This window comes from Panthera leo, chromosome A1, assembly GCF_018350215.1.
Source record: "Panthera leo isolate Ple1 chromosome A1, P.leo_Ple1_pat1.1, whole genome shotgun sequence".
Classification (NCBI taxonomy): domain Eukaryota; kingdom Metazoa; phylum Chordata; class Mammalia; order Carnivora; family Felidae; genus Panthera; species Panthera leo.
In genome coordinates this window covers 66,996,374-67,024,301 of record NC_056679.1, presented here as the reverse complement: position 1 = coordinate 67,024,301, position 27,928 = coordinate 66,996,374, and the positions used below count along the sequence as shown (strand labels likewise).

Genomic DNA, 27,928 nt, shown 5'->3' with positions numbered 1-27,928 from the left:
CTGCCAGAGGAGCTGGGACGCCGAGAGGAGAGGCCGGAGGGAGATCGCAGAGGGGAGGGGGGCGGGTGGGGGGTGGGGGATCCCGAGGCGCCAGCGGCCGCGAGTCTGGAAAGGCCCGAACGGCGCCAGGCCCGCCACGCCGCAACTTGCCCAAACCAGACAGGCTTCATCCTGCGCCCTGGAAGAAGGAGCCGGCCCGCCGCCTCCCGCTCGGCTGCTCCTCTGCCTCCGCGGGCCCCGCCTGCGCCAGCAGCGCCTCTGGGGTCTGGGCCCCCCAGCGTCGCCCCAGTCCGCCTGCAGCGCCCGGCGCCCGGCTCCCGCCAAGGAGCGCGCAACTGGGGTGAGCCGAGGCCCGGGATGCGCCCGGAGACCTTGGGAGCTTGCGGCGGACCGGGCATCTCGGGGCCCGCGAAGCCAGGGCCTCCGCCCGCTTTCCCCGGCTGCGAGCCGAGGCACTGCAGACCCCGCTGGCAAGGCTGCGGCAGCCCCCACCCTCAGTTTACCTTCTAACGGGTGGCGCCGAGCCCTCGCTGGAGCCCACCTAGCTCGGCCTTTGTCTTTGCGGGTTCAGCTGGCCGGCCCTGCAGTGCACCAAGGACTGGTTGCGCCGCGCGGGGCTGCTGCCCAGCCGCGGGATGGGGGACGGAGGGAACGGGAAAGCGTGCCCCCTTCTTTCCTGTTCCGGCCATCTTGCGACCGAGATTCAACCAAAGGGGCAAGGATGGCCAGCAGCGCGGCGCTCTGGGCCGGAGTGGTGGCGGCGAACGGAGATGGGCACCTCAGTCCCGCGCGCCTCTTCCCTGGACCGCAGTGGGGGCGTGCGGACCAGCCCTCTCATTCAGCTCCGAGGGCCTGGGCCCAGAGCACGGGTGAATCCCTTAAGAGGCCAGAGGCACAGAAAATAGGAGGGATACCGGCCGGGAGCCAACAGTTATTTAAGCGTCTAATTCATTCAATCATTCTTTATCCACGTGTCCATTTGGCAAATTCTCAGCTCCTCACTGTGCCTGTCCGTTGTTAGGTGCTGGGGACACACGGTGAGCAAAAGAAATCACGGCCCTTGTTCCCGCTGATCCTGCAGTCCAGTGGATGGAGCCCACAGGACACAGACCTGCCAGGTCGGTAACCTGACGTCCTTTAAACAGATAGGGAAACTGAGGCCTAGGACTGACATAACTTGTTCTAGGTCAAGCAGCAAGTATATGGAAGAATCAAACTTTGAACCTAGATCTTTAATTTTATACTGGCTGCAGTGAACCGTTAATAGTTCTTTTTTCCTAAAGGCCCATTAAAAGTTGTTTGGATGTACAGTTTATATGAAGTCATATGAACTGCATGCTTTATTTCTTGGATGTTTTTATATGGATTTATTTCTAGTTCACAATATCTGGGAGTGCTAAAAATATTTGATATTACAACTTTGCTTGAAGTTACTCTGAATGGTATTTTCCTTTCTCCTACTCACATATCTGGCTGTTAGGAAAGAAAAAAAAATTCCTGATGGTTGGTCCACGCAGGGACACCCCGGTGGATTGAGGAATGTCTGGCTTTTCCTCAGCTCATTGATCTCTGTGGTAGCCACAGGCATCACCCAAAAGACCCCAAGAATGAAAGGCCTGATGTCTACAAGTTGCTGTTAGAGCAACTAGCAGCAGATGCTGCAGATCTCTGCAGATCACAGAATGCAGCTGCCTCACAAGTTTGTAAGGTAAACACCCGGGCCCTCTAAAACTTGATGGTACAAAGCTGATGGTTAAAGTTCCCCTCCATATATATATATATATATATATATATATATATATATATATATATGTAATTTTTTTACCTTCACATTTTGAAAAGGTATCTTTTTGGGAAGACAAGTACAAAAAGTATTAATAATATCTGTGGAAGTTCCTTAATTTGTACTTTTTTTTTAATGTTTATTTATTTTTGAGACAGAGAGAGAGCGAGCATGAGCGGGGGAGGGGCAGAGAGAGAGGACACAATCCGAAGCAGGATCCAGGCTCCAAGCCGTGAGCACAGAGCCCAGTGCGTGCGGGGCTCATGCCGGGCTCCAACTCAAAAGCCGCGAGATCGTGACCTGAGCTGAAGTCGGACACTTAACCGACTGAGCCACCCAGGCGCCCCTTAATTTGTACTTTTATCAGTGTCCTGTACTTACCAGTACCTTATTTTTATATGTAGGCAATCCATAGAGGAAAAGAGACCCCATTTTAAAAAGTATTTCGGGTGTACGAAATTTAGAAAGCCTGCCGTCAGATATAATTAGCTCTGCCACTATTTTAATTTTTAAAACTTTATTGAGATATAATGTACAAATGCACCCTTAATTTTCAGTGCACAATTCGATAAGTTTTGGCAAATGTATATACCCCGGTAATCAACAAACAGTAAGCACAATCAAAACAGAATATTTCTGTTATAGCCCCAAAAGTGTCTTCCTGCTGTTTTGAAGCCAATTCCCCTCCATCCCATTTAATTTTACATAGTTTTGTTGTTTAACGTTTCTTAAGTCTGTGTGTAAAAGAGGAGGATGAATAGGCATTTCTGATCTCAAAATCTAAAGTGAGGACAGGGGTGAATAACTGGAGGCTAGCGGCCGGAACGGAAAGTTCCCGGGGATGTGGCTCCCCACTCCTTAAGGACAGGGAGGGTCAGCCCCAGAGCCAGGGAGGGTGGTGGCCCGGTGAGCTGGCGCTCAGGAAGTGCCCTCTTCGGTGGACGGGCTCGCCCACGAGGTCTCCTCTGGTCCCGCAGGGCCCTGGGCGCACGCTGACTGTGCGGGGGCTGGCGCGCCCTTTGCTCTAAGTCCGGGTCAGGGCGCTGCCATAGCAACGGCCTGGACGCCCAGACCTTAGGCCGCCGCCGCCGCCGCCGCCGGAGACCCGGCCATCTCCCGCTCCCGAAGGGTGGGGCGGCGGCGGCCCGGGAGGCGGCCGGGGCCGGGTAGACGGGACCGCCCCCTCCTCGGATACCAGCTGAGGCCGCGGGTTTGCTTCCAAGCATGGTAAGTGAGAGCGGGGAGGTCGGGCTGCTGGCGATGTGGGACTTGGGGGCGGCCGGGGCTCCCCGGGACTCCCAGCTCCCTCACCACCCCTACGCTGCCTCCTCCCCTCAGCCCTTTCAGAAGCACGTCTACTACCCGCTGGGCAGCGGCCTGGAAGGACCCGACGCCCGCGCAGCAGCTGCCGCGGCGGGAGCGGCCACGATGGCCTGTGGTCCCCCCAGCGTGGCGTCGGTCCCCCTGCCCTTCTTCCAGTTCCGGCCGCGGCTGGAGAGCGTCGACTGGCGGCGGCTGAGCGCCATCGACGTGGACAAGGTGGCGGGCGCCGTGGACGTGCTCACGCTGCAGGAGAACATCATGAACATCACCTTCTGCAAGCTGGAGGACGAGAAGTGCCCGCACTGCCAGTCGGGGGTGGACCCGGTGCTGCTGAAGCTCATCCGCCTGGCGCAGCTCACCATCGAGTACCTGCTGCACTCGCAGGAGTTCCTCACCTCGCAGCTGCACCACCTGGAAGAGCGGCTGCGCCTGAGCCTGGCCGATGGCGAGCAGAGCAGGAAGCTCCTCACCAAGCAGGCCGGCGAGATCAAGTTACTCAAGGAAGAGTGTAAACGCAGGAAAAAGATAATCTCGACCCAGCAGCTGATGATCGAGACCAAAGCCAGCTATTACCAGGTGGGACGCTGCGTTGTGATTCCGAATCATAATCCAGTTTAACATCCTCGATTCCCACCTCGGTATTGAGAGTCCTTTCCTAGATCACCGATTTTTTTTCCCCCTTTGTGAGATTTTTACTGCAAATCAGAAGAAACAACATAGTTAAGCAAAATAGTAATTTTAACCAACAGCTGACATGGTTCGTTACCTTCTGTAGACAACCAGAGGATTAATAATTAAACAATGTTGTCTGTCGTGCTTTGCTGAAAGTCCTCTTTATAAACGCTGGCTGTTTAAGAAACTGTGTCCTCCCCCTAATTGATGTAATGAGAAATAAACCAGGTACAAATTGCTGTCGAGGTCTGGCCCCAGATGATCTGGAATGATTAAATTTGTGGGGCTTTTATTTCAAGATATTTTCAAGCTTGCTGAAAAGTTGTAAGAATAGTGCAAAGAAATTCATAAACCCCTCCCCCAGATTCTCCAGTTGTTAACATTTGCCACATTTGCTTTATTTTCTCATTCTATATATACATATAATTTTTGAACCCTTGGCCAGTGAGTTCCAGACTCCTAAGTAGTTCAGTTTGCATATCTCCTAAGACCAAGAACACTGACTAATGTAACAATATTAGTGATATAGAACAACAGTATTTGTTAATTGAACTGGTATTTAAAAAAATTTTTTTAATGTTTATTTTTGAGAGAGAGAGACACACACACAGAGTGCCAGTGGGGGAGGGGCAGAGAGAGAGGGAGACACAGAATCTGAAGCAGGCTCCAGGCTCCCAGCTGTCAGCACAGAGCCTGACTTTGTGGGCTTGAACCCACGGACCACGAGATCATGACCCGAGCCGAAGTCAGAAGCTTAACCAACTGAGCCACCCAGGCACCCCTGAACATGTAGTATTTTAAGTATATTTTATGGGGCACCTGGGTGGCTCAGTTGGTTAAGCATCCTGCTCTTGATTTTCTGGCTCAGTGATGAGATCTAGCCCAGTGATCTAACCTGGGGGCTGCCTCTGTGCTGAGCATGGAGTCTGCTTAGGATTCTCTCTCTCCCTCTCTCTCTCTGTCTCTACCCCACTTGCATGTGTACTCTCTCTCTCTTTCTCTCAAAATAAATAAACATTAAAAAGTAAAATAAAATATATTTTATTAATGTAAGAATAGTATTAAAAAAATTGAAACCTCTTGCTTTTCTGTGTTTAATCTCTAACTTTTACAGGTTAGATATTGAGCTAAGATAAATATTGTAATTTTTTAGTATAATAGAAATCAGTTGTATATATTTTTTTATTGACTAGATGGAGAAAATGCAAAGGGTATCAACAATGTTTGATAAAGTTATCAGAGAAGCAACAGGCTGACAAGACTGATTTCATATCCTTACATTGTAGTCACTTTGGCTAAATATGAATTAAAAGGCCTCAGTGAATGGGCGCCTGGCTGGTTCAGTCAGTAGAGCATGTGACTCTTGATCTTAGGGTTGTGAGTTCGAGCCCCATGGTAGGAGTAGAGTTTACTGGGAGGAAAAAAAAGCCTCAGTGCACTTAGGTACTAGGGGCGTGAGTAAATGCAGAGAACTGGATGTAGGCAGATTATGATGTGGTCATTAGTGCTTAGGACTGACCCAACAGGAGTCTTGAGAGAAGTGTACTTAAGATAGGTGAACAATTGGGACAGAATACTGTTAGAAAGGCTTAGTGTTTAGCCTTGGGTACACAACCCTGAGATATAATACTCAAATGACACCTAATGTTGCTAATTGCCTATTTGTTTCATAAATGCCATGTACATATTTATAAATAGTGTTGATATGGCCTTTGATAAATACATCTATTAAACAACGAATAGAATAGGTTCTATTTAGACATTAAAAATAATTTAGCTTTGGTAGCAATCAGTGATATGTTAACACCTATGACATACAGAAATTTTATGTTTATGAACATTTTTTCATTCTTTTAGTTACTATAGAAATAGCTGTTAGTAAAGATTTTCAAGTTTGAATGATACACATGAATAAAGGTAAGGGCTTCGTTTTATTTAATGACTGACACCTGCCAAGTTGGCCACTCAGCAGAGCCTCTGAATAACAGTGTTGGGTGTATGGCGTGCCCCAGTGTGACCATGTAGAGGTAGGATTGCCCAGACCATTTATTCCTACTTAGTGTGGTATAGATACACTCTGCTCTCTTAGGTGCCTTGCCATTGTCTCTTGATGGACTGAGCAGTGTGAGCCCTTTAGGGTGACAATTCCAGAGTTAGACTGTCTGGGTTTGAATCCTAACTATTCCACCATGCAAGTCAGTTAACATCTAGACCTCAGTTTCCTCATCTGGAAAATGAGAACATTAGTAGTAGGTATCTTTTAGGGCTGTTCTGAGAATTCCATGAGCTAATGCACATGCAGCATAAGGAAGTCTCAGCAAATGGCATCTGACATGTGGTGTTGATTTCCACACTGGCTTCTTGGTAGTGAGCTGTGACTCCTCAGGATCTCTGCAAGGCCTCGCGCCTTTCCTAGGAGGTGAATAGCGGTGGTACAGGAAGAAGGCCAGGGGTTGCAGTGATGATGCTGTAAGAAGCGGTGATTCAGGGAGGGGAAGTCAAGTCTGCTTCTAAGAATAGTTGGCACATAGGCCAGCTGGGGGTCCAAGATGTTACAAGTATTTCAACTCCAGGTTCGGACATGTGGGGATATTTGGCCTATGATAAGATTTATAGGAAGACAATTGATTTTGTTTAAATAGCTATTTGACTTTAGCCTGCAGTCATGAATTTGTGTTTATGGAGACCTCCAAAAGCTGGGGAAGTCTCATGGCCATGTGTAAAGGCCAGTGTGTGCCAATGATGTGGTTGTCAAATTATTTTTTTTAATGAAATTAAAAAATACCAGTGTATCATAACAGGACTTAGACTCATTTTAAGAAGAACTTTTGTTTTCGCAGCTGGAAGACTCAGATTCCTGTCCATGCTTTAGCACTACAGGCAGATTTTGGGATCTATGTCAGTGAATTTCTGACCCTGGTTGCAGTTTTTCAGTGGAGATAGTGTTGGGGTAGAAAAAAGCATACATTTTGGGGTGCCTGGGTTGCTCAGTTGGCTACGCATCTGACCAGCTCAGGTCACAATCTCACGGTTTGTGAATTTGAGCTCTGCGTTGGGCTCTTTGCTGTCAGCGCAGAGCCTGCTTCAGATTCTCTGTCTCCCCCTCTCTCTCCCCCTCCCCTGCTCTTTCAAAAATAATGAACATTAGGAAAACAAAAAGAAAAAAAAAAGCATGCGTTTTGCAGTCAGAGAGACATAGGTTAAAATATGCATCTTATAACGCTATGACCCAATTCATTCCCCACACCGTTAACCAACCTCTGGCAACCACTGGTCTTTTTACTGTCTCTGTAATTTTGCCTTTTCCAGAATGTCATATAGTTGGTATCACTCAGGATTTAGCCTTTTCAGATTGGTTTCTTTTACTTAATAAAATGCACTTAATGTCCTTCCATGTCTCATTTATCTGGTCACTTACTGAAGAACATCTTGGTTGCTTCCAAGCTTTGGCAATTACGAATAATGCTGCTATAAACTGATACGTGTGCAGGTTTCTGTATGGACATAGGTAATCTAAGTGGCTGTATCATTTTGCATTCCCACCAGCAATGGGTGAGGGTTCCTGTTGCTCCACTTCCTTGCCAGCATTTGCTGATGTCAATGCTCTGGATTTTGGTGATTCTAATGGGTGTAGGGTGGTATCTCATTGTTTAAATTTGCATTTCCCTAACGACACGTTAAGTGGAGCATCTTTTCCTATGCTTAATTGCCATCTGTGTATCTTCTTTGGTGAGGTGTCTGTTATAGTCTTTGGACTATTTTGTAGTTGTTTGTTTTCTTTTTGTTGAGTTTTAAGAGTTCTTTGTATATTTTGGGTAACAGTCTTTTATCAGTTGTGTGTGTTTTGCAAATGTTTTCTCCCAGTCTGTGGCTTGTCTTCTCATTTTCTTCACATTGTCTTTTGCAGAACAGAAGTTTTCAATTTTAATGAAGTCTTGTTTATCAGTTATTTCTCTTTAAAAATTTTATTTATTTATTTTGAGAGAGAGCGCATGCACACATGAGGGAGGGGCAGAGAGGGAGGGAGAGAGAGAATCCCAAGCAGGCTCCACACTGTGACATTGCGGAACCCCGTGTGGGGCTTGAACTCATGAACCATGCGATCGTGACCTGAGCCAAAATGAAGAGTTGTTTGCTTAACCAACTGAGCCACCCAGGCGCCCTCAATTATTTCTTTCATGGATTGTGTCTCTGGTGTTGAATCTAAAAAGGCATCATCGAGATCATCTAGGTTTTCTTCTATGTTATTTTTAGGAGTTTTATAGTTTGGCATTTTACATTTAGGTTGGTGATCCCTTTGAGTTCGATTTTGTAAAGGATGTGAAGTCTGTGTCAACATTCATTTCTTTGTGGATGTCCAGTTTTTCCAGTACCATTGTTGAAGAAACTGTCTTTGTTCCATTGTATTGTTTTTGCTCCTTTGTCAAAGATCAGGTGGTGATATTTATATGGGTTTATTTCTTGGCTCTCTCTTCTGCTCCACTGATCTGTTTGTCTGTTCCTTGGACAATACCACACTGTCTTGATTACTGTAGCTTTATATAGTAAGTCATAAAGTCGAGTAGCATCAGTCCTCCAACTTCATCCTTCTCCTTCAATACCTCGTTGGCTATTTTAGGACTTTTGCTTCTTCATACAAACTTTAGAATCAGTTTGTTGTTATCCACAAAGTAACTTGCTGGGATTTTGATTAGGGTTGCATTGATTCTGTAGATCAACGTAGGGAAAATTGACATTTTGACAATATTGAGTCTTCTTATCCATTAACACAGGTATTCATTTATTTAGTTCTTTGATTTGCTCTTCAGAACTTTGTAGTTTCCCTCCTATAGATATTTTACATGTTTTATTTTATTTTATTTTTTTGAGAGAGAGTGTGTATGCATATGAGAACACGAGCAGGGAAGGGGCAGAGGGAGAGGGAGAGAGAGAACCTTAAGCAGGTCCCATGCCCAGGATGGAGCCTGACTCTGGGCTTGATCCCACAACCATGAGATCATGACCTGAGCCAAAATCAAGAGTTGGACACTTTACCTGCTGAGCCAACCAGGTGCCCCTAGATCTCATACAAATTTTGTTGGGTTCATACATAAGTATTCATTTTTGGGGTGCTAATGTAAAGGATGATGTGTTTTTAATTTCAAATTCTACCTTTCCATTATGGAATATAGGAAAGCAGCTGACTTTAGTATATTAACCTTCTATCCCACAACTTTGCTATACCTGGTTGTTAGTTCTGGGGTTGTTGTGGGTTTTTGTTTGTTTTGCCAATTCTTTTGGATTTTCTATAAAGACATTAATGTCATCTGCAAACAAAGAAATTCTGTACCTTCCTCCCTAATCTGTGTATTTGTTACTTCCTTTCCTTGCCTTATTGCATTAGCAAGGACTTCTAGTACAATGTTGAAAAGCAGCAGTGAAAAGGGTCTTCCTTGCTTTGTACCTGATCTTAGTGGGGAAGCTTTGAGTTTTTCCACCAAGCGTGATATTAGCTGTAGGTGTTTGTTGTAGCTAGTCTTTACCAAGTTGGGAAAGTTCCCCTCTTCCCTGAAGTTTTTAACTCTTAGACTCTTCCACTGTGAGCCTCCAGCAATTTGTCAATTACAGTTTAGGTTTTCCTACCCCTTCTTACCCTGAGTTCATGGCTTTTCTGTATTGTTCAAATAGTTCAAATATCTATTTTTTGATTTTAGAAATTAAAAGTCACAGTTTCCAGAAAGCCTCATCCTTTCCTTTCTCCAGTGCTGTGCCTGGCCCTAAAGCCCACACTGACATCTGAGTCCAGTGGGCAGGCCATGACATACTAAACTTGAGCAGTCATCAAGAGCAGAGAAAGCTGGAAAGATACTTTAAAGACTCCCCGAAATGCAAGGCCAAGAAATATGCCATAATGTTGGCTTTCTGGGAAAGAGACCCTGAACTTCTGATGCAGTTATACTGATTTGGAGTAAGCTATACTGCACATGAATAGAAGAACATGTTAGTAGCACAATGAAAATGAAACTGCAAAATCCAAACTGGAAGAAACTCTGTAGGACACATGTTTAGTTTCTTCAGCAAAAGAATTGCAAAGATAAAAGAGAGATGGGGGGCCGGGGCGGTCTATAGACCAGAAGACAGTGGAGAGACATAATGAGCAGTTGCAGGATATGGCCGTATTGGGATCCTGATTCAAAACAAACTGTAAAATTTTTTTCTAAGAATGTCCTTTTAGAGGCTCCTGGGTGTCTCAGTTGGTTAAATGTCTGACTTCAGCTCAGGTCATGATCTCACAGTTCGTGAATTTGAGCCCTGCTTTAGGCTCTGTGCTGACAGCTCAGAGCCTGGAGCCTGCTTCAGATTCTGTGTCTCCCTCTCTCTGCCCCTCCCCCACTCACGCTCTGTCTCTCAAAAATGAATAAATGTTAAAAAAAATTAAGAAAAAAAATGTCCTTTTAGAGATGGATTCTGAAATACTAACAAATGAAATATATAATATCCAGGTTTTAATTCAGGGTAATCCAGGAACAAAGATATAGATGAAACAAGTGGAATTTTTGCTTAAAATTTGAATCTGTGTTAAAGTGGAAAATAGAACTATTTGTGGATTTTTTTTTCAGTAAAATTCATTTTAGGAGGCCAAGTATTTCTAAGCATGTGTTCAGTGATTTATTAATGCTGGGCTCTGGGAATAATGCTATGAATAAGATAGACAAGAGCCCACACTGTCAGGAATGTGACATTCTAGAACCAAGAGGGATTGAGCAGAGAACAATAAACAAGTGAAGTGGCTAAACGTGGAAATAGTAACTGGTGAGACATGCAATGGTGAAAGTAAGTGTGGTGGGACAGTGACTGGCAGGAGGGCCATCTGCCAAGGTCTTGTTGAGGATGTGCCCAGTGGGGAAGATGCTCCCGGAATGACTCCTGAATGTCAGGAAGGAGCCAGTGGGGGGAAGGTCTGGGCAAGGTTCAGGCCGGGCACGAGCTCATGCAGAGGCTGAATTTGGCCTGCTTGAGGGACAGAAAGAGGACTGGCGTGGTTGGGGTGTCTCGAACAAGTTGGTGACAGGCTGGGAACCAGCTGTGGAACAGGAGCAGCATCAGGGGTTCCTGCAGGCACCCAAATGGGCTACTCTGGCTGTCGGGAGATAGCTGTCACTGCCTTGTTCTCAGTTTGGAGAGAACACCCTGGTTTACAGTTGTCTTTTTAGTCCTGCTTTTAGTATCCCTTGCCGGGATGATATCTTTTGGGGGACTGTTCCCAAGAGGTGGTGCTTTAGGTACCCCAATTTTAATTGAAATTAGGTGGGAGAGCACTTGTTACAGGCATTCATATTTGTTGCTGTCTCCTTTTCAGTGCCATTTTTGTGATAAGGCCTTTATGAACCAAGCTTTTCTACAAAGTCACATTCAGCGCCGCCACCCTGAAGATTCTCACCTTGGTAAGTCACGAGCTCAGCTTCACAGAGCTGTTTTCCTTTTGGTACCTTTCTCTATTTTCAGTGAGGCATGGTCCAGTGCATCTCTCAGTCCTTCTAAAAGTATCATAGTCTTTGTTCATTCATGAAATATTGAGCGCCTACTATGTGCCATGCACAGCACCAGGCCTGGGGCTATGGGCGCACACGAAACAGACCAAGTTCTGCCCTCTGGGGTCTTACATTCTGTTAGGAGGGGCAGAGGAAACACACTTAAATAAATGAGTGGTTCCTTTCAAACGGTGGCAAATGCAACACGGAAAATAAAACAAGAATGGGGTGGAGGTGGTCAGCAAAGTCTTCATGGAGGAGGCCTTATTTGATCAGAGACTGGATTGATGAGGAGGTCCCAGCCCGGGGAAAAGCTGGGGAATGAATATCCCAGACATGGGGAGCTCTGAGTGTCGGAGGTGTGAGGGGCAGGCAGCACAGCATGTCTGAGGAACAGAGAGAAGATCAGTGGAATAGAGCGAGCAAGGCAGTAGTGTGTGGGGACATTGGAAGGGAGGAGGCCAGGTCACGTGGGACATTGAAGGCCCGGGCCAGGAATGTGGGTAGTGGCTGGTGAAGAGCGTAGGGGCCGTGGTGGTGGAAGCAGGTGGAAGAGTGAGGAGGCTACTGGGGTAATGCAGGTGAGTGATGTGGCAGCAGGACCAGGACGGGACCAGGGAAGACCAGAGAACTGAAGATGGAGAGGACGTGTGTTCTGCACAGAGCCCACAGACGTGTGACTTAGCATGAGAACGAGAGATAAGAGAAAGACAGTCTTGGATTTTGTCCTGTACATTTGGGTGAGTGGCAGTGACGTCTACTGAGGAGATCTAGGGGTGGGAGGTGGGCTGAGGAAGGAAGGAGAATGAGAGTGTGTGTTGGTCAGGGTAAACCTGAGGCACACATACAAACGCCATGCGAGTGGAGATGCAGGGGCTCTGGAGGTCAAGGTGAGGCCCAGGGTGGAGATACAAATCCAGGAGTCGTTAGCAGAGCGGGGCTGGTTGAGCTCACCTAGACAGAGAAGAGAAGGTGGCTAGGGGCCAGCCTCAAGGCTCTCCAAACATCAGGAGCTCAGGAGGAGCAGCCTAGTGGGTGAGAAATAGTTATGGAAGCAGGAGGGAGACCTGGGGAGTGTGTTGTCATGGAAACCAAGGGAAACAAGTGTTTCAGGAAGGAGGCAGTGACCAATTTATTGAATGTACCTGAGGCGTAGAGTGAGATGAAGACTGAGAATTGGTTATTGCTGTCACGATGGCTGTTGTTGACCTTGACATAGCAGCTTCAGTGGATTGGTGTGGACAAAAGCCCAAGGGGAGTGAGCTGAGCTGACAATCAGGTGAGCAAGTGGTCATGTTGTAGACATTTGCTTCAGTAACATTTGCTGGGAAGGACAGCAGAGACATGAAGCATTGTCTGGAAGAAAATGTGGAACAAAGGGAAAATTTTTGTTTCATTTGATGCGGGAGATACAAAGATGTGTTTGGGTGCTGATATGAATTAACCATGTATAGAGGAGGAAAATAAGCAAGAGAGGGCAGGAGTTCGGTGGCTTATCAACTAGGTTTCCTGTTACTTAAATATTCTTAAAAATAAAAAGTACCAGGTCTATTTCTTCTTGCAGATCAAAGCATTCTGCAGATTGCCTACAGACTAGTAACCCACTGGAATTCTCATTATGATCTTAATGTTTTCATATCTAGATGTACGTACTCCTAACTTGTCACTAAGTACTTGCTTTCTGAAACCTCCCTTTTTTGCCAGTCTGTTTCCATTCCTGCCTATTTCGGACAAACAGATTGATTTAGGAAAATAGCTAAGCTTTGTGTAAACAATACGAATGGCATAAAATTCCACATGGAAGTCATGGACCGTTGATGCTACTTAGCAATATAGTGGAGAGATTGGGAAGGTTAAATAGTTTAATTAATCTACCATTCTTCCGTGTGAAACTGACCTTCTTTCTCTTCTGTTTCAGTATCTTATTCTATCTCATACTCGTTTCAGAGAGTATTTCGGACTCTGAAATGAGTATTATTTCTTCAGGTCATCTTTGAGATTCTGACTTTCCACTTTGGCTTTCATACCTTGCATGTCTACACTCACAGACACATGTACATCCATTCAGTCATGTGCACATCTTCATGTAAGTACATGTACATAAGTATCTTCCCTTCACTTGTTGCTTCCTTTTACAACCTTCTGCTACCTCTTTTTGGCCTTGTGAACAGTTTATGGCCCCAGTTTGCATCTTGAATGGCAGCCTCTGATTGTCTTAGCACTGATGGGGTTCTCAGGAGAATGTGGTGGGAGCCAGAAAGATAGTGACCTGCCATGGAAGCTTCCCTTCTCTCACCGAGACAGGCATCTCAAAGAAGAGCCCGGGATTATTCCTTGTCACCGTTATTATTCCCTGAATGGGCTCTCACACTGTCTCTGGAGGGTAATCCAATACAGTGGCCGAAATAATCTGCTGAAAGTAGTTCAGTGCCCAGTAACACGATGGGCTGCGAGCAAAAATTGGCTCATGTGGCACAAAAAAGTAATAATATCCCAAGTTGGAGCAGTTTCCTTTGTCTTTGTCATATCAATAAGACCCTGTAAGTTTCAGATAGGTTTCAGTAGAGGTGGTATTTTAATAAAATATTTCTGTTGCAACAGAGTATAAGAAAAAGGCACAGACTGATAAGCTCCAGAGTGAGATTGACATGCTGAAGGAGCAGCTGCAGCTCACCAAGTCTCAGCTGGAGGCTGCACAGCACGCCCATGCTGTCAGGTTCTCTAAGGTACGGTACTGAGTTCGGAAATGGTGGGATGGTGAGAAGGATCCGGATTAATTCCTTTTAAATGTTTGGTGGAATTCACCAGTGAAGCCATCTGGTCCTGGTCTTTTCTTTGTTGGGAGGTATTTGATTACTGATTCAATCCACTTATTCATTGGTCTGTTCAGATTTTGTTTTTCCATGATTCAGTCTTGGTAGGTTGCATGTTTCTAGCAATTTATCCATTTCTTTGAGATGGTCCAATTTGTTGGCATATAATCATATGCATAGTGGGCTATTATAATCTTTTGTAATTCTATAGTGTCCGTTGTAATGTCTCCTCTTTCATTTATAATTTATTTGAGTCCTTTTTCTTTTCTTGGTTAGTCTAGCTAAGAGTTTGTTAATTTTGTTTATCTTTTCAAAAGCTCCAACTCTTAGTATTGTTCATCTTTTCCATTGTTTTTCTGTTCTCTATTTTATTATTTCTGCTCTAATCTTTATATTTCCTTCCTCCTGCTAACTTTGAGCTTAGTTGTTTTTTTTTTTTCTAGATCTTGAGGCATAAAGTTAGATTGTTTACTTGAGATATTTCTTTTTTTCTTAATGTAGACGTTTTTAGCTGTGAACTTTCCTCTTAAAACTGCTTTTGCCATATCCCATACGTTTTCGTATGTTGTGTTTCCGTTTTTGTTTATCTCAAGATCTTATTTACTTCCCTTTTGATTCCTTCTTTGATGCATTGGTTGTTCAGGAGTGTATTGTTTATTTTCCACATATTTGTAAATTTTCATTTTCCTTCTGTTGCTGATTTCTTCTTCTTTTTCTTAATGTTTAGTTCTGGGAGAAAGAGAGAAAGCACAAGTGGGGGAGGGGCAGAGAGAGAGAGAAAGAGACAGAATTCAAAGCAAGCTCCAGTTTCCAAGCTGTTCAGCACCGAGCCCAATGTGGGTCTCAAACTCATGAACCAAGAGATCATGACCTGAGCTGGTCTGTCACTTAACCAAATGAGCCTCCCAGGCTCCCCCTTCCTGTTACTGATTTCTAGTTGCATACAATTGTGGTCAGAAAAGATACTTGATATAAATTCAGTCCTCTTGAATTTGTTAAGACTTGTCATCTAATGTATGATCTATCCTGGAGAAAGTTCCACATGAGCTAAGCAGACTGTGTGTTCTGCTGGATACTATCTGTTGGATATTATATGTCTATTGGGTCCATTTGGTATGAAGTGTTCAAATCCTGGGTTTCCTTATTGACTTTGTGTCTGGGTGATCTGTCCATTGTTGAGAGTGGGTATTAAAATCCCCTATGATTACTGTGTTGCTGTTTATTTCTCCTTTTTGTTCTGTTAGTATATGCTTTATAAATTTAGATGCTGCAATGTTGGATACATAAATATTTATAATTCTTATACCTTCTTGATAAATTGATCTCTATTATTGTTAAGTAACCTTTGTCTCCTGACATCTTTCTTTTTTTAACGTAGGCATTTACAGCTATAAATTTCCCTCTTAGCACTGCTTTGGTTTCTCTTTTTTTTTTTTTTTTTTGTTTTTTGTTTTTTGGTATGTTGTGTTTTAATTTTCATCCATCTCAAAGTATTTTCTAATTTCCCTAGTGAGTTTTTCTTTGTCTCATTGGTTGCTTAAGAGTACAGTGTTTAGGGGCGCCTGGGTGGCTCAGTCAGTTAAGCGTCCGACTTCGGCTCAGGTCATGATCTCGTGGTTCATGAGTTCAAGCCCCACGTCGGGCTCTGTGCTGATGGCTCAGAGCCTGGAACCTGTTTCAGATTCTGTGTCTCCCTCTCTCTCTGACCCTCCCCCGTTCATGCTCTGTCTCTGTCTGTCTCAAAAATAAATAAGCGTTAAAAAAAATTAAAAAAAAAAAGAGTACAGTGTTTAATTTTTTAAGTATTTGTGAATTTTCCAGATTTTCTTCTGTTATTGATTTCTGGCTTCATTCCACTGTGGTTGGGAAATACACTTAGCACACTTTCAATCTTTTAAAATTTATTGAGAGGGGAGCCTGGGTGACTCAGTCGGTTGAGCATTCTATTCTTGATTTCAGCCCAGGTCATGATTTCATGGTTCATGAGATTTGAGCCCCGCATCGGGCTCTGCACTGACAGTGGGGGAGCCTGCTTGGAATTCTCTCTCCCTCTCTCTCTGCCTCTCCCCCTTCCCTCAAAATTAATAAATAAACTTAAAAATAAATAATTAAAATTTTTGAGACTCTTTTGTGACCTAACATTTGCTCTCTCCTGGTGAATCTTCCATGAGCGTTTAACAAGAATATATGTTCTGCTGCTCTTGGGTGTTCTGTATATGTCAGACTAAGTTTGTTTATTGTGTTAAGTCTGCAGTTAGGTAAAAAAAAAAAACAAAAACAAAACAAAACAAAAAAACCCAAAACTGAAGGTCATTGAGAAATCAAAGGCTGATTGACTAGACATGAATTTAGCTTGTATAAATAGGAATTTGTGTTTTGGGAGTGAGATGGGGCTACTCTATCCAAATTGATACAGTATTGAGAATGGTTCTTCTGCTCAATAGACGTTTTCTTTTAAAGGATGTTTACATTTTACATATTGCATATCTACTATACAAGTTCATAGATCACCGAACTCTTGAGACTTTGGACCTCTGTGTTTGTATTTTAAGAGGTGTAAGGATGAAAGGATGCCATGTGCTGTTTTTGGTTTGGAAAAATCGCTGTGGACGTTGCCATTATATGAAGTGCTATTGCACACCTAACTGATACACTCAATACTAGCTGGAGCTATGTCCATTTATTTAAAATTTTGCACATGTCATTTATTTAAAATTTTGCTTCATATAGAACTTTTAAAACCATGCATTCAAATAATTTCAGGAATATGAAATGCAGAAAACAAAAGAGGAAGAATTTCTGAAGTTATTTGATAGATGGAAAGAAGAAGAAAAGGAGAAACTAGTTGATGAAATGGAAAAAGTCAAGGAAATGTTTATGAAGGAGTTTAAAGAATTGACCTCCAAGAATTCAGCATTAGAATATGTAAGTATTAAACCAAGTACTCCTCATAGTATTGGTAGGATTGTTGCCTTGAGAGGTAACATTAGAATGGCATTATGGCCAGTGGATCTAGAAATCACTTTATTGTGCCTTGGTCCAGACAGCCCCTTTCTTGAGAGTCCTGAGGGAGCTTGAGACATACAGAAGACAGAGCAAGTCAGAAAAGTCATTTCTTTGAAAGTGGGAGCTTTGGCTCCAAACGCATGTGCAGAACACTTGGTACATTTGAGGGGCTCCTGGCTGGCTCAGTCGGTGGAGCATACAATGTTTAATCTCGAGGTTGTGAGTTCAAGCCCCATGTTGGGAATAGGGATTAACTAAAAAACTAAAGATTATGGGGCGCCTGGGTGGCTCAGTCGGTTGAGCGTCTGACTTCAGCTCAGGTCATGATCTCACAGTCCGTGAGTTCGAGCCCCACGTCGGGCTCTGTGCTGACAGCTCAGAGCCTGGAGCCTGCTTCAGATTCTGTGTCTCCATCTCTCTCTGAACCTCCCCTGTTCATGCTCTCTCTCTGTCTCAAAAATCAATAAAGGTTAAAAAATTTTTAAAAATAAAATAAAATAAAATAAAATAAAATAAAATAAAATAAAATAATAAAGATTAAATAAATGTTAAAAAAAAAAAAAAAAGAACACTTGGTACATTTGGTACCCTTGGTCAGATCATAGAAGAGGGTCTCTGTTTCCTTAGCTCGTTAGGATAGCCAATAAGCCATAAGCCTCCTCCCTGAATTCTGAAGCTTTCTAAGTTCCAAAGGAACTTTCTGGAAAGACTGACACAGATCACCAATGTGGAAGAAGAAAGCCAACCCACAAAGACAGAAGTAGAATTTTTTTTGCCAGGTCCCTTCCTGGCCGGTGGGAAGGACAGCTGTTCTGTGCAAGCAGAATGTAACTAAATGAGTCTCCATCCCCTATAGGAGCAGTCTTGTTCCACACTGCCCTGGTCACATGCATAGACAGAGACGTGGCTTGCTGGGCTGGGACCTTAACCTCTGTGACAGTGATCGCTGTCCTCCAGCGAAGAATGACTTGAGCTGGATGGGCAGCCCAGTCCCCGGTCACCCTTGGGGAAAGGAAGCAAGATCCTTGAGCTCCCTCTAGGGGCCAACAAGTTTTACAAACTAAAATGGAAAGATATTTTTGGAATATGGCTCAAGGCCTTCTCTAAAGCGCCTTGAACTCTTGCATAGGGGTAGGGAAACCACAATCTGTGAACCGAATCTGACATACCACCCATCTTTGTATGGCCAGTGAGCCAAGAAAGGTTTTAATATTTCTAAATGGTTGAAAAAGGTCATAAGAAGAATATGTCACAACACATAAAAATTACATGAAGTTTACATTTCTGTGTCCGTAAGTTTTATTGGCATACGACCACATGTGTTCCTTTACACTTTGTCTGTGGTGCTTTTGTGCTGGAGCCGTACAGGTGAGTGATTATCACCAAGGCCTTATGTGTCTCCCGAAGCCAGAATACCGTCTGGCTCTTTACAGAAAATTTGCCAGCCCCGCCATATCTTTATAAAGCAAACATGGCAAAATGTTAACAATTGGTCCAAATGGGTGTTCATTATATTATTCTTTCAACTTTTCTTTTTCCTTTTTTTTTTAAATTTTTATTTATTTTGAGAGAGTGCACAAGCACTAGCAGGGGAAGAACAGAGAGAGAATCTCAAGCAGACTCCATGCTGTCAGTGCAGAGCCCAATGCAGGGCTCAATCTCATGAACTGTGAGATCATGACCTGAGCCGAAATTAAGAGTCAGTTGCTCAATCAGCTGAACCACCCAGGTGCCCCTCAACATTTCTATAAGTTGTAATTTGCAAATAAAAAGTTGAAAGGGAATAAATTTGGATGGTTCACTGTGTCTTTTTTGTAGGGCTACAACTTCCTGTTGGTTCAGTCGTTCCATATCACCTATCCTTGGTTGTTGTTTCTAAGCATCAGAACACCTAGGCAGTAATTTCTCTATCCATGGTTTCTTTTTCGATCCCTGCACCAGGGACCTTTCCTGAACTCCTATCTGTGGTTCAAAGTGGGATGCCGTATAACCCACTGGTGGATTGCGATACTAACCAATTTAAGACTGGCTTCTCACATCTTCTTCATCAAGGCTGTACTCATTTTTCCCTTTGTGATAAGCTGCTAATTAGAGTTCTTTTGCCTAAGGTTCCATCCAGGATCCTGCCCCCAGCTGCCTGCTCCCGGGATAATTTTAATAGTGGATTGGGACTTTTCCCCACATAGGGCTTTTTTACCACTCCTACCTTTTTTGGGGGGTGGGGGGTAAAAAGATGGCTTTATTGAGATATAGTTTCTATACCATAAAATTCACCCACTTAGAGTGCACAGTTTAGTAGTTTTTAGTATGTTCACAGGGTTGTGCATCCATCCTCATAGACGTTTTGGAATATTTCATCTCCACTGTGCCCGTTGGCACTCCCTCTCCCAAGCCACTGGCAACCACAGATCTGCTTTCTGTCTCTGTGGATCTGCCTATTCTGGATGTTACGTGTGAATTGAACCATACAATATGTGATCTTTTGTGAGCAGCTGCCTCCCAGTTAGTATAATGTTTCTGGGATTCATCCACGTCGTAAGGATATATATACATCACTATTTCATTCCTGTAGTTGCCGCATGATTTTCCATTCCATGAATATCGTATTTCTTTTTCTTTTTTTTTTATGTAGAGTTTCAGATTGTTTTTTAATTTAACTTTATTTTTTATTTTTTAAAATTTGCATCCAAAATAGTTAGTATATAGTGAAGCAATGATTTCAGTAGATTCCTTAATGCCCCTTACCCGTTTAACCCATCCCCCCTCCTACAACCCCTCCAGCAACCCTCAGTTTGTTCTCCATATTTATGAGTCTCTTCTGTTTTGTCCCCCTCCCTGTTTTTACATTATTTTTGTTTCCCTTCCTTTATGTTCATCTGTTTTGTCTCTTAAAGTCCTCATATGAGTGAAGTCATATGATTTTTGTCTTTCTCTGACTAATTTCACTTAGCATAATACCCTCCAGTTCCATCCACGTAGTTGCAGATGGCAAGATTTCATTCTTTTTGATTGCCAAGTAATACTCCATTGTGTGTGTGTGTGTGTGTGTGTGTGTGTGTGTGTGTGTGTGTATACCACATTTTCTTTATCCATTCATCCATCGATGGACATTTGGGCTCTTTCCATACTTTGACTATTGTTGATAGTGCTGCTATAAACATGGGGGTGCATGTGTCCCTTCGAAACAGCACACCTGTATCCCATGGATAGATGCCTAGTAGTGCAATTGCTGGGTCATAGGGGAGTTCTATTTTTGGTTTTTTGTGGAACCTCCATACTGTTTTCCAGAGTGGCTGCACCAGCTTGCATTCCCACCAACAATGCAAAAGAGATCCTCTTTCTCCACATCCTCGCCAACAACCATGAATATCGTATTTCATTTGCCTGTTCATCAGTTGACAACATGTGGGTTGTTTACCCATTTTTAGCTATAGATGGTTTTTAAAATTATTATTATTTTTTAAGTTTATTTATGTATTTTGAGAGGGACAGAAACAGCGTGAGTGGGGGAGGGGCAGAGAGAGAGAATCCCAAGCGGGCTCCGTGCTGCCAGCCCAGAGCCCAACGCAGGGCTCAAACTCATGAATTGAGAGATCATGAACTGAGTGGAAACCAGGAGTTGGATGCTTAACTGACTGAGCCATCCAAGTGCCCCTAAAATTATTAATTATAATAGACTTCATTTTTTTAGAATAGTTAAGCTTACAGAAAAATTGAGCATCCAGTACAGAAAATTTCATGTAACACCCCCCTCTCCTACCCTGTACAGTTTTCCATCTTACTGACAACTTAGTCTGGTACATTTGTTATGGTTGATGAGCCAATACTGACATATTAGTATTAATTAAACTCCATACTGTGGTTCCACTTCTTTAGCTTTTACCTAACATCACTTTTCTGCTCCAGGGTCCTCTCCAGGATACCACATGATATTTAGTTGTCACACCTCCTTAGCTTGTCTGAGACGGTTTCTCTGACTTGTTTTCAGTGACCTGGACAATTTTGAGGAGTACCTTACTTGTCAGTAGGACGCCCCTCTACTGGAATTCACCCAGGAGTCTTCTCTTGGTTAGACTGGGCTTACGGGTATGGGGGATGAAACCCTCAGTGATAAAGTTACAGTTTTCATCACATCATCTGAAGGGTAATACTCTCTTCATGATTAATGGTTGTTGGTGTTGACCTTGATCACCGGCTCAGGTTGTGTCGGTCAAGTTTCTCTGCTGAGAAGTCAGCCTCCACCAATTTCACACTGTACTCTTTGAAAAGAAGTTGCTGTGTTCAGCCCAGATTACCCTTTTGTTTCTTCAGTTAACGTATTACCTTCTGTGATTTTTCTGAGGGTTTTTTACCGCTGCTAACTTTAGGAATAACATAACAAGCAATAGGTAAAATTAAAACATGTTGTCCCTAATGGGTTCATGGATACAGTTGCACGATGATGGTGGCCTCACCACTCAATTGTCATGAGAACCTGGGCACCTGGCTGGCTCAGTCAGTCAAGCATCTGACTCTTGGTTTCGGCTCAGGTTATGATCTCACAGTGCATGAGTTCGAGCCCCGCATCGGGCTCCATGCTGACAGGGTGGAGCCTGCTTGGGATTCTCCATCTCCCTCTCTCTCTCTACCTCTCCCCTGCACATGCCCCCCCGGCTTCACCGCCTCTCAAAATAAATAAATAAGTAAATAAATAAACATTAAAAATTGTATTTATATTAGGAATACAAATAAGTAAAAAAATAAAAATAAATAATCATAAGAACCAGCTGCACTCAGTTCCTCTGTTCCTGGACACTGTTGTGTGCCCATCAGAAATTTTAAGACCCATTGTATAAGATTAGAAAGTTAGGTTGTCCTTTCTGTTGCAATCACCCTGTACATATGCTGTTGGAAAAACTGGAAAGCAGCAGAAAGAAAACCGGAAAACCAGTAGGTGGGAGAAGGAGAAAGCACAACAAGCATCTAGTAAGGATAGTCGGATTTAAACGTGGCTGCATGTTGGGGCGCCTGTGTGGCTCAGTCAGTTAAGCATCCGACTTCGGCTCAGGTCACGATCTCACAGTTTGTGAGTTAGAGCCCCACGTCAGGCTCTGTGCTGACAATGTGGAGTCTGGAGCCTGCTTCAGATTCTGTGTCTCCCTCTCTCTGCCCCTCCTCTGCCCCTGCTCTCTCTCTCTCTCTCTCTCTGTCTGAAAAAAAATAATAAACATTAAAAAAAATTAAATGAAAATAAAAGTGGCTACATGTTCCCCAATTTTATTTGTGTTCAGTCTTTTAAAAGTATAAATATCTGCACCAGTGAGTTTGCATTTATTTTCTTTCATAGCAATTGTCAGAAATCCAGAAGTCCAACATGCAGATCAAGTCCAATATTGGCACATTAAAAGACGCACATGAGTTTAAAGAAGAACGTCCTCAGTATCCCCAGGATTTCCAGAATGTGATGCAACTTCTTGATAGTCAGGTATGTGCCAGTGGCCAGTAACTGCAGCCGGGGCCTGATTTTTCTTCCTGAAGCAGTTTACAAGCATTTCCTACAAAAAAAGGGTTTGTCTCTTCCCGTGACCATGAAGCTAGTTCTTTTCTTCTTGTCTCCTAATACACATATAATTAATCATAGCCGTTCATTAGATGCTTGTTGATTGACTAACAGATGCAGATATAGACTAGTTGGCAAAACTATTTCATTTTTGGCTAACACAGTATCAACTTGAATTGTGTGGGATTACCTTAGAGTTTATTTTTCGTATTTCAGAGGTAGGTCCCTGCTGTCAAAAGGCCTAGAAAGGCATAATGAAGCACTAACTTTATTTTTAGAGCTGAAATATCTGGCTGCATTGCTATACTGATGGTCTTCTTCATTTATGAAACCTAATTACAGTCATGTGGAAAGTGGCGTCCATAATCAGCACAGTTGTCATTCTGGCAATTTTCACCCTCCTGGTTTAGGGGAACATTGCTTTTTACCAGGAAACAAATGGAGATTAAAGTTTATGAATTTAGGATTTTGTTGAAAAAAATATTTGCAAACGACATATTGGATAAAGGATTAGTATCCAAAAACTATAAAGAACTTACCAAACTCAACACCCGACAAACAAAGAATCCAGTGAAGAAATGGGCAAAAGACGTGAATAGACACTTTTCCAAAGAAGACATCCAGATGGCAACAGACACATGAAAAGATGCTAAACATCACTTATCATCAGGGAAATACAAATCAAAACCACATTGAGATACCACCTCATACCAGTCAGAGTGGCTAAAATTAACAACTCAGGAAACAACAGATGCTGGTGAGGATGTGGAGAAACGGAACCCTCTTGCATTGTCGGTGGGAACGCAAACTGGTGCAGCTGCTCTGGAAAACAGTGTGGAGGTTCCTCAAAAAATTAAAAATAGAACTGCCCTACGACCCAGCAATAGCACTACTAGGAATTTATCCAAAGGATACAGGAGTGCTGATGCATAGGGGCTCGTGTACCCCAATGTTTATAGCAGCACTTTCAACAATAGCCAAATTATGGAAAGAGCCCAAATGTCCATCAACTGATGAATGGATAGAGAAGATGTGGTTTATATATACAATGGAATACTACTTGGCAATGATAAAGAATGAAATCTGGCCATTGGCAGCAACATGGATATAAGTGGAGGGCATTATGCTAAGTGAAATCAGTCAGTCAGAGAAAGACAGATATATGTTTTCACTCATGTGTGGAACTTGAGAAACTTAACAGAAGACCATAGGGGAAGGGAAGGGGAAAAAATAGTTACAAACAGAGAGGGAGGCAAACCATAAGAGACTGTTAAATATAGAGAACAAACTGAGGGTTGATGGGAGAGAGGAGAAAATGGGTGATGGGCATTGAGGAGAGCACTGGTTGGGATGAGCACTGGCTGTTGTATGTAAGCGATGAACCCCGGGAATCTACTTCCCCAACCAGGAGCACACCATACACACCGTGTGTTAGCCAACTTGACAATAAATTATATTTAAAAATATATACGTATCATTTTAAAAAGTAAGTGTATTTTTGGAATACAGACCACTCCCACTGTTTCTTACGTTGCTGCTCACATCTTGCCTCTCTCCCCGGCCATTGCCCTTCCACCGTGCAGCCAGGCCGGCCACGTCACTGTGCTGTCTTATCCTCCCACGGCTCCCCATTCTTCACAGAGCCAAGTCTGGAATCCTTAACCAGCAGCCAGAGTCCCTGAGGATCTGGACCCTGTGGTATCCCGCACTGTTCTCGGCTTTACCTCAACGCTCCCAGCTGCACCAAACAGCTCATGGGTCCCAGGAGACAGCATTCTGTGGTTCTGCTTTTGCCCTTGTGGCTTTCTTTGTCACACACCTCTCAGTTTTCAGGACCTGCGGCTTAATTCTTCAGCTGGGGCAGCACCTCTTCTAGAGAGTTCTCCTGGACCTCTGGGCTATTGCATTTGGGTAGTTCCCTCAAGCAGAGGTCCTGAGAAGTTCGCTCACATGCACCTTATGGGGGGGCTGTCTATTGTTAGGTCCACTTTCCTCCTATTCAAGGCAGAGTGTGTCCCTCAGTCCTCGCCCAGCCGGCCACGACAGCCCAGTGAGGCCCCTGGCATGTGGTAGGGGACTGTGAATTGTGTCTTGTATTGAACTGTTGACAGTTGCTCCCTGTGAGCTGGGCTCAGGAATTGAAGGACCTAATTATGAATCCCAAAGTCCCACCTAAAATTCTTTTGTTTCCTTCCTGTGAGCTGTGTTGTCAGGTCAGAACCCAAGGCCTCAGAAGCCTTGGTGTTTCTTGGGGCACCTGGGAGACTCAGTCAGTTGAGTACCTGACTTTGGCTCAGGTCATGATCTCACAGTTCGTGGGTTCAAGCCCCGCATTGGGCTTTGTGCTGATAGCACAGAGCCAACTTCGGATTCTCTGTCTCCCTCCCACTTTCTCTGCCCCTCCCCATCTTGCACTCTCTCTCTCTTAAAGATAAACATTAAAAAAAATGTTTATTTAGCTTTTAGCTCCTTCGACTGCCAAACTAGCACCTATTTTTGAAAACAAAATTTTATTGGAACACAGCCATGCCCACCCATTTATGTATTATCTAGTGAATGTTCTCCTACTGCTGGTAGTGGTGACTGAGTCCTTTGGCCCCAGAGCCTAAAATATTTACTATTAGTCCCTTAAGAGAAAATGTTTGCTGACCCCTGCCTTAGAGTTTAAGATGATAACCACGTGCAAATGTATTTAGACACTTTTGAACGTCTATAATCTAAAAAATGCTTGCTAAAATTTTACCAAGTAGGTAGTTGGGTTCCAGAGGTACTCACTACAAAGGAAGTTTCCATTTTGAGTCAATTTTATTGCACATAAATTACTGTTGTTTTACTGTGTCGTAGGAAAGCAAGTGGACCGCCCGAGTTCAAGCTCTTCACCAAGAACACAAGAAAGAGAAGGGTCGGGTAAGACTAAGAAGCCAGGGTCTGTCGGTGGGTCATTTTTTAAAAGAATATATGTTTTTTCTCTATGGCGAAGGTAGTGTTTATCTGCTTAACAAATTTTATGGAGAAATGTGTGACAGAAATGAAAATTATAATTTCTACACCAATGATAACCACTACTAACTACTTCGTTGTAACTTCTTTTGGTCTGTTTTCTGTGCCATAAATGTAGCATTTCTGTATGTTTTGAAACCCATACTTAGGGTCTTACAAATTTTGAATCATGCTTTATCACTGTGTACGCTTCTCACTTAATAGATTGTAAACTTTCTTCTGGTTTTTTGGGGATTTGTTGTTTTTTTAACATTCTTGTGTGTGTGTGTGTTTTAATTGTTTATTTGCTTTTGAGAGAGAAAGAGAGACAGAGAACCAGCAGAGGAGGGGTAGAGAGAGGGAGACACAGAGTCTGAAACAGGCTCCAGGCTCTGCACTGTCAGCACAGAGCCTGATGCAGGGCTCAAACCCATGAACCATAAAATCATGACCTGAGCCGAAGTCTCAACCAACTGAGCCACCCAGGCTCCCCAGTATTCTCGTGTTTTTAAAAATATTCTTCAAAATCATAATTTTTTTAATGGCTATAGAATGATCTTGTAGATGTATCGTAAGTTATTATTAATCATTCCTTTATTGCTGAACCCATCGTTTCTGATTTTTTCACATTGCACATCAGTAGTCTAAATAATCTTTAATTTTATTAAAGATAATTTAATTTGGGGCGCCTGGGTGGCTCAGTTGGTTGAGTGTCCGACTTCGGCTCAGGTCATGATCTCACGGTCCGTGAGTTCAAGCCCCGCGTTGGGCTCTGTGCTGACAGCTCAGAGCCTGGAGCCCGTTTCGGATTCTGTGTCTCCCTCTCTCTCTGCCCCTCGCCTGTTCATGCTCTGTCTCTCTCTGTCTCAAAAATAAGTAAACATTAAAAAAATTAAGAAAAAAATAAAGATAATTTAATGTGAACAATTCTTCCATTTTAGTGAAAACAGCTTGATTACAACTGAGTACATCCCAAATTTAAGCATTATTGCACTGGTGCAGAAAATCTAAAGTACTTTTATTTGAGACAGGAAAACTTGGATCTATCTTTTCACTTCATATGTACGTTGTAGCCCTGTGTCTGCTGTGTCTTAGTCGGTTTGGCTGCTATAACAAAATACAGTAGACCGGGTGGCTTACAAACAACAGATATTTATTTCTCATAGTTCTGGGGCTCTAGGGATTGAGCAGAGAGTTTGTTAAAGTGAGGTCGTGGCTGCGTGTAGGTGTAAAGCCCATGTTGATTTCTCCAGCCTAAACTACCCTCTGAGCTCCGGATGAGATAGCCAGCTTTGTACTTGGTATCTCCTCGGGCTTCCCAGGTGTCATATGTCTCAGATGAGGTGCTCGGGCTCGTCCCCAGATGTGGTTTTCTGTTGTTCGGTGGCATCCTGGTCTGAGCAGTCAGGAGCACGCCTTGAGCCGTGTCTCCCTCAGCACCCAGCGCAGGGGTATCAGCAGGGCCTGCCGCGTGTCTCATATCCACGTTCTTCTGTCCATTTCCATTGCTCCTACCCTCCACCGAGCCCCCGCCATTTCGAAAAGGACCCTGTAACTGGTCTCCCAGTTCCAACCTTCCCTTTTCCCAGTTTGCTCTCCAAGGAGCAGACAAGACCATCTGGCTGCTGGCCACCACCTGCCACCTCATCCCGGATCCTCTCTCCGAACCTACACTTTCTGACCACAATCGCCTTCGGGACACTTGTAGAACGTGCCAGCCTTTTTCTCTTCACACAAGGTCTTTGCTGCCGGGACATCCTTCCATTTGCTCTTCACATGGCTGTCCTTCCCCTCTGTCTTAGTGTTCTGTGCCTCGTAGCAAATTACCAGCAATTCATCTTCTCCAAGTGTCCGTGAGCACAGGCCTGGTGGTGTCCTGTGCTCGGAGTCTCACAGCTGCATTCGGGACGTGGGCTTGGCTGCTTTCTCATCTGGGGCTCAGGGTCATTCCAGGCCCGTTCAGGTTATTGGCAATATGCAGTTCCTTAGGGTTGACAGTAGGATCAGGACCCTTAGTTCCACAGCTCACTACCCAGCTGTTGACTTTTTCAAGGCCAGCAGGAGAGAGGCGCTCGCCTGACTAAGGCCCGTGCAGGGTAATCTCCCTTTGCATTAACTCAGAGTCAGCAGATTAGGGACTTAAAAAAAAAAATTTTTTTTAATGTTTATTTTTGAGAGAGAGACAGAGAGAGCCTGAGCAGAGGAGGGGCAGAGAGAGAGGGAGACACAGAATCCAAAGCAAGCTCCAGGCTCTGAGCTGTGAGCATAGAGCCCAACGTGGGGCTCAAACTAATGAGCCATG

General features: G+C 43.8%; 1 protein-coding gene across 3 annotated transcripts in view; it reads left to right on the top strand.

Moving 5' to 3' along the window:
* Positions 1 to 2,843: 2,843 nt before the first annotated feature.
* The window catches only part of DZIP1 (DAZ interacting zinc finger protein 1), a 52,875-nt gene continuing 27,790 nt past the window's right edge, over positions 2,844 to 27,928 (top strand). For all 3 annotated transcript variants that reach the window (XM_042929285.1, XM_042929275.1, XM_042929267.1), the window contains exons 1-7: positions 2,844 to 3,010; positions 3,122 to 3,682; positions 11,118 to 11,202; positions 13,891 to 14,015; positions 16,866 to 17,027; positions 22,435 to 22,572; positions 25,492 to 25,554. In XM_042929285.1, coding sequence (XP_042785219.1) covers positions 3,008 to 3,010; positions 3,122 to 3,682; positions 11,118 to 11,202; positions 13,891 to 14,015; positions 16,866 to 17,027; positions 22,435 to 22,572; positions 25,492 to 25,554 — 1,137 coding nt within the window. In that variant the 5' untranslated portion in view covers positions 2,844 to 3,007. The remainder of the gene's footprint in view (positions 3,011 to 3,121; positions 3,683 to 11,117; positions 11,203 to 13,890; positions 14,016 to 16,865; positions 17,028 to 22,434; positions 22,573 to 25,491; positions 25,555 to 27,928) is intronic.